We start from the raw sequence: 14,031 nt of genomic DNA on the forward strand, positions 1-14,031 counted from the left end.
GCCCTGGGTTTAATACTTCTGTGAGAAAACAAACAAAAACAACTCGCTCTTAAAAATAATGGTCTGTGAAATGGCCCAGCAGGTGAAGAAGGTGTTTGCCAAAGCCTGACAGTCTGATGGGATCCCCTGAGACCTACACGGTAGAAGGGAACTGAGTCCCAACTATTATCCCTTGACTTCCACCTCTACACACACACAAAGAGAAGGGAGGAGGGAGGGAAAGAGGGAGGGAGGGAGAGAGGGAGGAAGAAAGGAAGGACAGATGGATGGATGGACAGACAGAAGGATGGACAGACAGGGATTAAAAAGAAGAACCTGGGCTTCTGGCCGGGTTTAGCATCAATTGAACCCAAGAACCTTAGGAGGTTAGGGAAGTTATGGGGCTACCCCAATAACTCCAAACCTTTGAAACAATGACCCCAAATGAGATCTGATTCCATGCATGAACGTTAAGGGTAACACGGCACCAGGATGTACCAGCCTAGGTAGGGAACAGCCTTAACCTATGAGCACTTGGTCTCTCTCCATGCACTTCCTAGCTACAACTGCAGAATGAACTGCTAATACATTCAGGTGCCCTCGAGGGCCTGTCTACACAGCCATCCCGTGGTCCCTGTGGGCCATGGATGCTCTCAAGTGCCTTACACGAAATGGCTCAGTGTTTGCCTTTAACTACACTACTCTCTTGTAAGCATCTCTACATTACTTAGAGCACCTCCCACAACAATGCAAAGAGCTGCAAGAGCTGCTTTAAGAATCATGACAAGAATGAGTCTGGACATTTACCACCAACTCGATTCCCCCCTTAGCTTTCTGACCCACCCTTGGCTGGCTCCATGGAGGTGGGACTCAAAGCCGAGCAGGACAACTGTTTCTCCCTCAAAGACCACTGTGGCGAAGGATCAGCTGCTGTTTACTGTAAGGCTATTGGGGAGAAAGCAATTCTTTGAAAACTTTTACCTGTAGTAGGAGCTGTGGGCTGCGTTCCCAGCGCCCAGCCGCCCGGCTAGTTTTCACCCAAAATAATTACATGGAAACTGTATTCTTTTAAATACTGGCCCATTAGTTTTAGCCTCTTATTGGCTAACTCTCACATCTTGATTAACCCATTTCTAATAATCTGTGTAGCACCACGAGCAGGTGGCTTACCAGGGACATTCCTAACCTGCTCCTGTGTCAGGTAGGAGAATCATGGCGACTCCCTGACTCGGCTTCTTTCTCCCAGCATTCTGTTCTGTCTACTCCGCCTATCTAAGCTGCTGTCCTATCAAAAGGGTCAAGGCAGTTTCTTTATTAACCACTAGACATATGACCCTCCTCCATCATTTACCAACACGTTAAATCATCTCTGGTGATTTGTTGCACTCTATGCCTAAGAAATAATTAAGCCAAGAGCATCTCTCTGCATAATTCATTTTCTTTCCTAAGGACCAAGCTCCAACATCTGTTGAAGACCAGATCCCGGAGGCAGACAGGAGAAGGCACAAGTGGCGCCACTGGTTTGGATGTTGAACAGTGGTACGGACACGGGCTTTGTCCACTACCAGCAGTCAATCAGAAGCCAGGATTCTGAATCTCAAGCAGAGGCTGACAGCGGAAGGTCTCAGGGGCCCAAGCTGTGAACTAAAGTCAACCCTGACCAGGCAGTCTTCTTCAGGGCCATTCTAGTTCTTCTCACAGGCAAAGGGCAACAAGGGCCTCCCTGGAAGTTTGGAAAATGAATACACAACTCTCCCCAAGCTTTGCTTTAGCACAGGAATTGGAAGTGGACTGGGAATGGGCATGAGGGAGTGGATGAGCGCCTGTGATGTGTCACAGTGTGGGCAGCTGGGAAAAAACAGAGCCATCAGGAGGAACTGATGAAGGTCACTGCAGACCACCAGGAGAGCAGACACAGGCACAGGAGGCCTCCTGACTGAGTATGTGTGGTGGACCAAGTTTAATATTTATTTTATTATTTGACATCTATCTATCTAGTATGCCACAACACCTGGGTGGAGGTCAGAGGAAGAAGTCACACAGTCTCATTTGCTAGTCCAGCAGAAGGGACAGAAAACACTTTGGGGTTTATATGTGAAACTGGACGAGTCAACAATCTCCCAGACTGCAGGCTGAAGGCCATACTCATCACCGGCACTTCTGACACCAGAAACAGTCCGAAAGAGGAAACACGCTCTGCAACAGAGAACAATCTGGAAAGCCCAATACTGACCTTCCTCTGTGGCGGATGTTCTTAGGAGGGATCTTTGACTTTGGACTCGGCACATCTCCATTCTCAGAGGGCGTGGCGTGGTCCTTCACGGGTCCCGGCAGCGGCGCTGGCTCGTGGATGATCAGTATGTCATCTTTATTGTGCTGACCCAGGTGCTGCTTAGCAAAGTCGAAGCCTTTCACACTGGGGATCTGAAGCTAAAGCACACAGGAACAAGGTGGTTAACGTGAGGTCAGAGGCGCACGACCCCAGGCCCGAGACTGCCTCAAAGTCAGCAGCCCGATTCAACAAACTTCTCTGTAACGGATCAGGTACCAGGTTCTGTGTATACTTAGAATCCGTCACAGATGCTTATGAAAGGTTAAACAAGAATACAAGAATTAAATAGCAAGACCACAATACAGAATCCATTCCAACAGATCACTTGCTCCATTGTCACAGACCTGTGAAGTGAGACATTTTTTTATAGAAAAAGGAGCACTTCATCCAGGCCCTGGAAATTGTAAAGGCTTCAAAGAGCTTGCTGTGGATCAAAGTTTGAGACAAACAGAGACTACCGGAGGCCTAGAAGAGATTGCATCAGCTGCACTAAAGGGGCAGGATGCAGTGGGGAGGCAGAGAGAAGGGGCCAGGCTCCACATATTTTATTACAAATGGCAGTTTTTAAGATTGCCCTCTGGGTACTCAGACAGTCTCTATTTCTAAAATCTAAGTAGACCAAGCACAAGGACCCAGTGACATCATGCGCAGAGACAGAATCGGGACAGGCAGACAAAAGAAACCAGGGGAGAAGAGGTAATGGCCCGAAAGTCTGAGGCAGGGCCTCCCCAACATGGAGGTGACATTAAGGGTGCGTCCAGGAAGAGCAAAGTTTCCAGGAGATAAAATACAGGCTTCCCTTTCAGCATGATTAGTCTGAAAGACAGAAGAGCCCTCAGAGGAAAGCAGCTCCAGTGGGCTGGAGACAGAGGACAATAGCTTAGGAGCCGTTCAGTCTGAGAGGTGCCCCTGCTGGTTATCCACCCACTGACGGCAGGCCTGAATGTGGAGTCGCTGCTGAAAAACCATCTAACAGGTTGGAACTGGGGGACAGAAAAGGAAGCATAGAAGAAAACAGGAGACTTCAAATAAACAGACCAGTCTGTTAGTTCAGTGTACCAGAAGTCGAGGGAAGGATTTCTATAAGGAGTGGTCCATAGCAGAGACCTACAGAAACAGCCTGTGCTCATTGGTGGACACGGTGTTCTCTCTGGGGACACAACTCCCAGAATCAGACCCTGGGAGCTGCACCTTCTCTAGGCTTCAGTTTCTGAGCCTACGGTGACGGACAAAGGACATTCGTGACACCGAGATACAGAGTACCCAGTCTGGTGACATCATTTTAATGATATGACAACCTCTATTAACAGTTTCCTTAAGTCCAGTCTGCAGGGCATAGGGAAATGGGAATACACAGACAAAGCTGCCCTAAGGGGCTGGGGAGACGGATCAGTTAAGAGCACTGGCTGTTTTTCCAGAGGTCCTGGGTTCCGTTCCCAGCGCCCACATGGTGGCTCACAACTGTCTGTTCATTCTAGTTCTAGGGATCCAATGCCGTCTTCTGACTTCTGTGGGCACCAGGAACACAGATGGTATGCACTCATACATGCAGGCAAAGCACTTATACACACACAAAATAAAAAATTAATTAACTTAGAAACACAAGAAGCTGTCCAGAGGGGTCTGCTGATCAGGAATGCTGCCAGACACGCTCAGAGTCCTGAGAAGTACTCTGCCATCTAAGGAGTACTTCCACACAACAGACTATGTGTACAGTACAGTGTGTATACACACACAAGCAAAAGCTGTTGTCATAACGCATTACTTTAAGCCTTAAAAGCGACCCTGTCGGCTTAGGTCTGTGACCTGAAGTCCGCAATAATGACTTGTGCCAGCAGAGGGCGACAAACGGTACAGCAAGGACCATTTACAAAGAGTTGCTCGGACAAAAGGCAGAGCAGCTGGCAGCCACAGTCTGTAATTAAATGAGCTTCCTTCACGAGAGCAGGCTGTTGTTCCACGCATCCCTGGACCCAGGAACACTGCATGGGAAATGACAGATCCACGCTGCCTTTCCTCAAGCGGGTCACCTGGACTCCTTCGGTGGACAAACACTTCCTGGAAGCAGAGGCTCCCCTCCCCCACACCCCTCCAGCAGTCCTGTTGCCCTTACAAAAGAGAGGTCCTGCTCTTAAAAACACGGTAGCTTCTTGGAGTTCTCCACACAGAGAAACAGAAACAGGAACATCAAATAATGGCATCTCAAAGCGCTTAGCAGACCCCTTTCACCAAAGCACAGTAAGCCTGGAGATGGCTTCCTCTTTCCCTACCTTAAATGTACTTCCTGTGTGCACGTGTGATACACGCATGTGAAGTGTATGAGCATTTGTATGTGCATAGGTGTGGAGGCCAGAAATCAGACTGCATGTATATATGTGTACCACATGCATGCCTGGTGCCCGTGGAGGTCAGAAGAGAGCACCAGATCCCTTAGAACTGGAATTGCATACAATTGTGAGCTACCGTGTAGGTGTTAGAAGTCAAACCCAGGTTCTCTGCAAGAGCAGTAAGTGTTCTTTTTAAAATTTGCTTGTTTTGTTTTTCGGGACAGGGTTTATCTGTGTAACAGCCCTGGCTGTCCTGGAACTCACTCTTTAGACCAGGCTGGCCTTGAACTCACAGAAATCCACCTGCCTCTGCCTCACGAGTGCTGGGATTAAAGGTGTGCACCACCATTGCCTGGCACGCAACAAGTGTTCTTAACCATTGGGCCATCTCTCCAGCACCCACCTTGTTTTTCTTCCACGGTACATAGAAATCTGAGATTGAGCTAGGTTGGCTGCCAGCAATTCCTAAAGAGTCATCTGGATCCACCTCCCCAGTGCTGGGATTACAAGAGCACGCTAGCGCTGCCTGGCCTTTTACATGGAAGCTGGGGATCAAACTCAGGCTCCCATGCTTGTGCAGCAGGCACACGGTGGTGGGAACCGAACTCTGGTCCTCTGCAAGAGCGGACAGCATCTTTGTTGTTGTTGCTGACTGTTTTGTTTTTGTTTTTTCGAGACAAGGTTTCTCTGTAGCTATCGAGCCTGTCCTGGAACTAGCTCTTGTAGACCAGGCTGGCTTCGAACTCACAGAGATCCTCCTGCCTCTGCCTCCTGAGGGCTGGGATTAAAGGCGTGTGCCACCACCACCTGGTTAACAGACAGCAGTCTTAACCACTGAGCCATCCCACCAGGCCCATTACATGCATTTCTTTACTGGAGAATTCCATTGGGATGCTGTGAACTCACATTTTGCAGAGGAAACAGCAGGAGCAGGGTTGTTTCTATTTAACATCATATTGTGAGAACAGGGCAAAGAAAGTGGCATCGGGGTGTCTTGAAGGTGCAGGCTTAGTGGGGCATCCTGAAGGTGCAGGCTTAGCAGGGCATCCTGAAGATGTAGGTTTAGTGGGGCATCCTGAAGGTGCAGGCTTAGCAGGGCATCCTGAAGATGCAGGCTTAGCGGGGCATCCTGAAGGTACAGCAGGCTTAGGCTTTGTCTGTGCAGCTTGGGAGGGATGTGTTTGAGATCTGCACGGCAGCCCTGGAAACACGAAGTGCACCCTGGCTGCAAGGTCACCACTCTCCACAACCCAAGGGCTTATAAGCACCAACTTCATAAGACCTCAGCCTGGCTCTCTGTTGTTATTTCCTGAATCCAGTCCTCCTGCTATATGGCCCAGGCTGGCCCTGAACTTTCTTGGCTGGTCCTCTGCATGCTAGGATTAAGAATGTATGCTACTACACAGGGCTGAGCCTGGGTCTTTTCTTTTTCCTTTGATCTTTTTATATTTATTTATGTGTATGAGTGTTTGCCTCCATGTGCTGCTTATATGCCTGGTATCTGGGACCCCAGAACAGGGTATCAGATCCCCTGGAACTAATTGCAGGTGGTTTTGAGTCACATAGTTGGTGCTGGGAACCAAACCTGGGTCCACTACAAGAGCGGCCAGGGCTCTTGACTGCTGATCCATCTCCCCAGCCCGAGAGCCAAGGTCTTTATTTTGCATCAAACGACAAGGGAGTAAAAATTTTCATATTTACTTCTAAAACAATGAAAACTCCAACTTAAAATCAATGAAGGGAATGATGGAACCAAGAGAGCATCTTTGTTTCCTTGAACCTTTTTTCAGTCCTGCAGGAAACTCCCGTCAGCTCCTGTCAATCACTGGGTAACACAGTCACCTGAGGCTCCCCCAGCAGCACTCTCTTGTTCCTTTGTACATATTAGATTAGCTGCAGAGCAAGACATCTGGATTTTGGCGTAAATACTGTGTGTAAGGGGCTGGAGAGACAGCTCAGAGGTTAAGAGCACTGCTGCTCTTGAAGAATACCTGGGTTCAAGTCCCAGCCTCCACATGGGGGCTCACGATCATCTGCCAACACCAACTCCAGGGCTCTCACCCCTCTTCTGGCCTCCAAGTGCCCCTCCATGCATGTGGTACACACATACACACTCAGGCACATAAATACATATACATAAAAAATACACATCTTTTTAAAAAATAATATACTTAACAGCAATCAGCAACACACCCTTCACAAGCCCCACACTCCCTAGCCCAATATTTTCAGCTCATTTGGTTTAAGTTCCCACAATGATCCAGTTGAGCTCTTTATTTGGTTTTCGAGACAAGGTTTCTCTGTGTAGCCCTGGCTGCTCTGGGACTCACTCTGTAGACCAGGCTGGCCTCAAACTCACAGAGATCTGCCTGCCTCTGCCTGCCTCTGCCTGCCGAGTGCTGGGATTAAAGGTGCACACCAGCACCGCCTGACTTCAGCTGAGCTCTTAAAGGCAAAGCATGTATTGTATATATGGGTAGAGGAAAAATTAGGCAACCCCTGAACCTTACAAAATAAATAAATAAATATATTATTAGGATGGGTTCCTGCCTATCAGATTAAGATATACTATTCTAACTTAGTAAATATGTAACTGTAAATATTATTTTCATCTTGAAATTATAAATCTACCTAGCCACATAATTCTCAAGCATTTATCTATGAAGCCTTTTGAAGATGGCTAGAAAACTGACAATTTGACACCAATTACCCTCAGCTAATGAGGAAAATCCCCAGATGAGCAATTTGCAATCTTATACATATGTTTTACTCCAAACTACATAGTCTTTTAGCTTCCTAAACGAAGTACCTCTAAGTGAAAAAGTAACAGAAACAACAGCCACCTGACCCGCGAGGCCTTCAGCTAGCAAACTGTGGTGAGCTCCTTGTCGCTCCCTATCCCAGCAGGAAATCATATGCCTCAAAGAGATGGGTCCCGACCACAGTTATCCATTCCAGGGTTTGCTTTCATCCAACTGAAGGAGCGGCAGACTGTAACCAAAGGCCTCTGAAAGAACTGATGTCAAAACACAAACAGCACTGGCCTCTGCGGCGCCCGCCGTCCACACAGGCCACGGCCAAGCAGCAACCACCTCCCGTGAGAGCATGGCAGGGCTCGGGTCAGACACAAACATGGCAAGATATGTAAAATGGCTTCCCAAATGCCACGGCTGAGCAAACCAGATGGATGGCACGCTCAAGGCGATCGGTTGATAAAATGCCAAGTAGTAAATATTAACAGTGGCGCCTTCAGGGCATCGACCCCAGCTATAGATGGGGGTTTAGATAAAATACCTGGAAAGTAGCAACGTGACCCACACTAGACCCTCTATAAATATCTAATGCTTGAATGGGCTCCGCAAAAATCAGCCGACACACTGAGCTTACTAGGTTGATCGACCAAGAGTCAACGCAAGACACAAGTCCTATTGGCTACCACCCGGCCCAACACACACCCTCAAACATCCTTATCAGAGCTCATCCCATGAGCTGGGAAGTCATCACCTTCAACCACCATAAAAACAGGGCACTCATCTGTGCTTAAACACCGCACAATAGCCACCAACGCACAGAAGGAGAAATTACATAAAATACCACCCCTCCCCCACCCAGGGAATTCACTGCTTTTAGTTTAGCCCCTGCTTTCTGAACCCCTAGGAACTAGTTTTTCCATTCCTTAAAAATAAAACCTAGACTAAAGCCAGGCTGGCATGGTATCCCCACCTTCCTTCCGTGTGCAAATGGGCTTTAACCGGTTTTTCATAAGAAAAAGAATCATGATGAATTCGGGTGTTCAATATTCAAGTTACGGCCAGTTATTTCTGGAGAAAGATGGTTCTTTTGTTCTTTCGCTCTTTTTTCTATATATCACTCGGGGGACAAGCCACGTTGCCTGGCCCCACGGGAACACGCTGCCAACAAGTCAGGGAGGTCTAGGCAAGCAGATCGGCCAAGTAACAAGAAAGACACGTGATGAATTTTAAACCATGTGGGCCATAGATATAACAAGACCCATATGAAACAAGACACAGCAAAGCCCCCAATGCTTGGGTCCATCGGATCCCCAGGGAAGACAACAGAAACCATAAAGCAAATCTCCCCTCCCCCAAAAAAACCCCTGCAATGGTGTGGAAAGTGCCATTTTATGAGTTCATTACCTGACTGATAACAGTTAATGAAAAATCCCCCATAGCCACCATGGGGCTTCCATTTAAAAAGTGAAGACAAGACAGAGTTACGGCCATCGGATTGTCCTCAGTTCGACCACCTGGGGCCCTGTGTCCTTGGGCTGGAAGGAGAACATAATGTGCTGGTACCCACAGGCCACACTGAACCATGGGTGACAGAGACCATCAGGGTGCTAATGATCCAGAAGACTGAGTCCGGAGCTGGGAAGGAGTACCCGGTGGCATTTCTCTTCCACACTGCCTTCCCAAGTGACCCCTGCAAATGGACAGCTGTCCAGACTGCTCCCCTTGGCAGATATCCTGCAATGGCTACCTGTGGTACCAGTTCCAATCCCATAGACCTCTTCAAGGCTCTTGAGATGGGTCCTTTGTCACAGGAGTTTAGGCTGTGCCCTTCCTTACAAGCTTGCTCCAGCTCTCACACCCCTTCCGAGGTAGTGGTGGCGTAAGTAAGAACGGTCCCTATCAGTTCATATATTCGAATGCATAGTCACCAGGGAGTGGGACTCTTTGAAAGGATTAGAAGGATTAGGAGGTGTGGCCTTGTTGGAGGACTATGCCAGTGGTGTCAAAAGTCCATGCCAGACCCAGTCAGTCTTTCTGCTGCCTGCAGATCCAGATGTAGAACTCTAAGCTATTTTTTTAGCACCATGTCTGCCTGGGTGCCACCATTCTCCTCACCACAACGATAATGGTCTGAACCTCTGAAACTGTAAGCAAGGCCCCAATTAAATCCTAGCTTTTAGAAGAGTTGCCTTGGTCATGGTGTTGTGTTACACAGCAACAGAACTGTGAATAAAACAGAGGTCCACCGGCCTCTTGCACCTCAGTTCCAGCCCAGCATCACCTCTCAGAAGGCAGCAGAATGCCCCCCCAAGCTGCCACAGCCCAAATTTGCCATGCTTCTACTGCTGCAGGTCAATCTGGGAGAGACTGGGTCTTCTCCACAACTATCACCCTATCAGACACAGAGAGAGAACCTGCTGTTGGTGCTTGTAATTTAGTCTGGCCGAACACTTAGGAGTCCAGACAAGGGATGTGCATGGCGTGGCCAGCTCTTTCTGGCTGCCCACACTGCCAACTTTAGTAGCATTTCAGGGTGTGAACCACCCAGGGGCTACAATCCCACACTAATCATTGGTATGGGCTGCTCCCATTGGAAGAAACACATTCCCATGGGGCCCACACACATCCAGCCATTTATGGTGAGAAGGATCCACACTGCAGTTTTGTAGGTAATAATAACAAATGGTGGCTTTGGACAGAGATGAAAGCAAATACAAATAAAGGAAAGATCCGTGGTGTTTTCCCGTTATTACCGGACATCAGGACGGCCTGCCTGGAAACCTAAGACACGCTAGTCTCTCCCTCTTTTTGTCTTTCAAACATCATGGGCCCTCAGACAATCTGAAGCGGTCTCTTGGTTACAAGGGGGAGGGGGTTGGGAGCGCAGGTCAGGTAGATTTATTGTTTCCAGATGTTGGCAACTCTGAGATTTGCTGGAGGATTTCAGAGAGCGACACAGGGCAGCATCAGGGTGGGCTGAACAGGAGAGAGAGAGAAAGCCACAGGAGTGGGGATGCCAACCACAGTCACAGGACAGAACCGCACTCGTTACCTCAGGGGACAGGCGACAGGCCCTTCACCACAGCTGTGCAGCCTCAGGAGAAAGTGGACAGGTTTGCTTTCAGCTAAGGGGCGGTCGCGGTCTTCCTACTGCAGACCCGTGGCAAGCCTGTGCAGACAGCTGCAACACTAGCAAACGAAGATGCGGCTGCCTCCTGACAGTGTGAGCAGACAGTCACTACTTTGGGGTTCTACCACGCAATCTTTACTGCAACAAAGCCGTGTGTCCGCAGAGACCCTTGCAGCCCCTGAAGAAAAAGAACTCCCCCGGCTGGAAGTTTTATTTGGAACCATCCATTTGATTTATAGCAACATCTGCCACACGGAACTAACACAGAAGCAGAAGTAAGGGAGAAAGCTTCGGGGATGTCTTGTTTTCAGCTGGGGAGCCGCTGACCTCCAGCAGTTTACAATGCGCCAGGCTTCCACAAGGAGCAGGTATGGCAGAAACAAAGAACAGAAAATACCCAAACATCTCTATGGGCTAAGAACCCCCGTAACAACGCTCTTTCACCAGAACAAAAAACATGTCCCTCCCTCTTGTTGATCCGATTTCATGCCACGAATCACTGAACACTATGGCAGGCGCCTTTTCCGTGTCGTTTGTTACCCTAACAATAACAGCTACAGACACCAGCAGACTACATAGAATAGTAAGTGAGGATGGGGGGAAAGAGAACATCCATGCATAAAAAGCTGCTAGCATATTGATAGCCATAAGCTTGCAATATAATTAAGATTTTTCATTAATTCATAAGAAAGCAAAATACTCTTTATTTACTATTATAGGTACATAACATATTTAAAAATGAAACTTACTTTTTATTTAGGAGGCTGAGGTTTGGAATATTTATGGATTTTGCTTCATTTTTGTTTCTCCATGGGTTATGGGTGTGTGGTATGTGGATACATGTTCACATGTGTGGGGGTTGATGTTGGCTGTCTCCCTAATCACTCTCAGGTTGGGTCTCTCCCTGAGCCCAAACCTTGCAAATTTGTCTAGTCTAGCTAGCCATCTTGTCCCAGAAATCGTGTCTCCTCCTCAGATGCTCTGGGATTACAGGCAGTCACCAGACACCCCAGTTTTTATGTAGGTGTGGAGGATCTAAACCCTGGTCCTGCTTTAATCACTGAGCCACTTCCCAGCCCATTTTGTTTTGTTTTGCTTTGTTTTTTTGGAAACAATGTCTTACCATACACAGTCCCAGCTGCCTTGAATTGTGATATTCCTGCCTTTACCTCCCAAGAGCTAGGATTGAAGGCATGCACCACTGTGCCTGGCTAGTAGATTTTTTTTTTTTTTTGGAGACCATCTGAATAAAATCAGAAGGTTACTATGGCAATCTTATTTCTTGCTCTTTTGCTATTTGCTTGATCTTATCACTTTCAGAATAGAGCAAGCCTTCCAAGATTTACAAGTAGGCGTGTGCTAATAAATATAGCAGCAGGACTAAACAGGCTGACACAAATGCTGGACTAAACAGGCTGACATGAATGCTGGTCAATGGCCACAGCTAGAGACTTCCTCTCGAATGCAGGCAAGGTGAGATGCCAGATGCTGACCCCAAGTCAATTTCTTTGCATGAAAGCTCATATGGCAACATCACAGAAAGTCCAAAATATTCATATGAAAAAGAACTACTATTCCTACAAAACTGAATGCCTTGGAGAGACAAATGAAAAGTGGGAAGCTGAAAACAGCCGCTGCCAAATTAGGTGCAGGTGAATCAACTCAAACAAAAAACAAACTAGCCAGGCAGTGGTGGTGCACCCCTTTAAACCCAGCACTCGGGAGGCAGAGGCAGGCGGATCTCTGGGAGTTGGAGGGCAGCCTGTTGTACAGACCGAGTTCCAGGACAGGCTCCAAAGCTATAGAGAAACCCTGTCTCAAAAAACCAAAAGCAAACAACCCCCCCCCCCCCCCCCGCCTAAATCCAACTAGGGAGTCCAGCAGGGGCATGGAAAACATGGAAAGGGGCATTAAAAAAACCTAGAGAATCTGGGACTGAGATTTCTTTGTCTTTATCCAAAGAGAAACGAATCAGGACCAGCAGGTGACACAGAGGATGTCACCTTTTAGAGCCCCTCTCAGTGGACAACCACTCAGAGCAACAACAAAGAGCTAGGCTATGCTGGAAGACTAGAGTCCATCATAATATAGAAGTTTAAAACATGTATGACCAATTTTTAATGATTCAAGGGGCACTGGAGAGATGGAGAGATGGTTATGATCACTTGCTCATCTTCCAGAGGACCAGAGTTTGGTTCCCAGCACCCACACTGGGTGGCTTACAAGCACCTCTAATTCCAGCTCGGGAGAATCCACCATCCTCCTCTGATCTCTTCAGGTGTGCACATGTGCACACACACACACGTGCACACACACACGTGCACACACACACACGCACACACACACATGCACACACACACGTGCACACACACACGTGCACACACACATGCACACACACATGCACACACACATGCACACACACACACGTGCACACACATACACACGCTCTCTCTCTCACACACACTCTCTGTCTCTCTCACACACACACTCTCTCATACACACAAATGGGTTTCCAACACGGACAGAAAGAAACTAGGAGAGCCGTCTAGTGGATCTGTGTATGAGGAAAGACACACAGATCTGAGGGAACCTGCATGGCCACTGCTCTTTGCAAACAAAAATAGCCAGAGTGAACGAATCACAACCCATTCCTAGAATGAATTGATCTTCTACAGAGTCCCTCAACGTTAAAATCACAGTGGATCCCAGGCTCACTTCGCATCTGTCTTATAGGTCCTGTTCTTGGAATACATTCCTAACACAGAGAACTGGGGCTACGGTAAACAGACATGAAGACAGAGGACAGCCCCCACTAGACCGAAGCGGTCTTTCAGTGGCCCTCCCTTGTCCTTCAGCATCCAAGTCTGGACTTGTTTCTGCCCCATGAAGATGCTCGTGCGGACACCGGAGTCGGCGCTTACCTTCTGCCGCTGCTGTATGTTGGCCACCGTGTCGGGCTGGAAATCCAGCTTGTCTGTGCGGCACAGCTTCCAGTAGAGGATGACGACAATCACGGTGACCACTAGCACTGGGATGACCACGCCCACCACGACCCATAGGTTGCTGCTCTGGGACTCTGGGGATGGCCTCTTCACTCTGTCCACAGCTGCAGATGAGCAGAAGAGGGAGAAAGGTTCTCAGCAATGTGCCCTTCGTTCATCTGCTGGACGGAACGTGCCTTCCTCTGAGAGACCTGAGGCTCATCACACAGCTCAAGAGATGACAGTACCCAGGCATATTTGAATGTTGCACAAAGAACATACCAGGGATCACAATGACACACATGACGTGCCAGAGGACAAAAGCTTGGTTGATTCTAGTCTCCCAGTGTTAAGTTTATTCTTCCTACTCTATAACATCTCATAAAATGGTTCCCTTCAAATGTGCTCACGATACAGCTGTAACCACCATATCCAACAGAGCGGGCATCACCTCCCAGGTCTCTGGACAGAACACGAGCTGGAACCTGGAGACCTGGGAGAAGGAAGCTCTTCCCCGTTCTACCAACTC

The 14,031-nt window shown here is 48.2% G+C and overlaps 1 protein-coding gene across 4 annotated transcripts in view; it reads right to left on the reverse strand.

Moving 5' to 3' along the window:
* Positions 1-14,031, reverse strand: part of Kiaa1549 (KIAA1549 ortholog) — a 126,930-nt gene that overhangs the window by 36,782 nt on the left and 76,117 nt on the right. For all 4 annotated transcript variants that reach the window (XM_041675475.1, XM_041675473.1, XM_041675474.1 and 1 more), the window contains exons 10-11: positions 13,443-13,627; positions 2,213-2,409 (exon numbers count right to left, since the gene is read on the reverse strand). In XM_041675475.1, coding sequence (XP_041531409.1) covers positions 2,213-2,409; positions 13,443-13,627 — 382 coding nt within the window. The remainder of the gene's footprint in view (positions 1-2,212; positions 2,410-13,442; positions 13,628-14,031) is intronic.

The sequence above is a fragment of the Microtus oregoni genome, unplaced genomic scaffold (genome assembly GCF_018167655.1).
Source record: "Microtus oregoni isolate MIOR12 unplaced genomic scaffold, Mior012 000026F_ref0000081, whole genome shotgun sequence".
NCBI classification, from domain to species: domain Eukaryota; kingdom Metazoa; phylum Chordata; class Mammalia; order Rodentia; family Cricetidae; genus Microtus; species Microtus oregoni.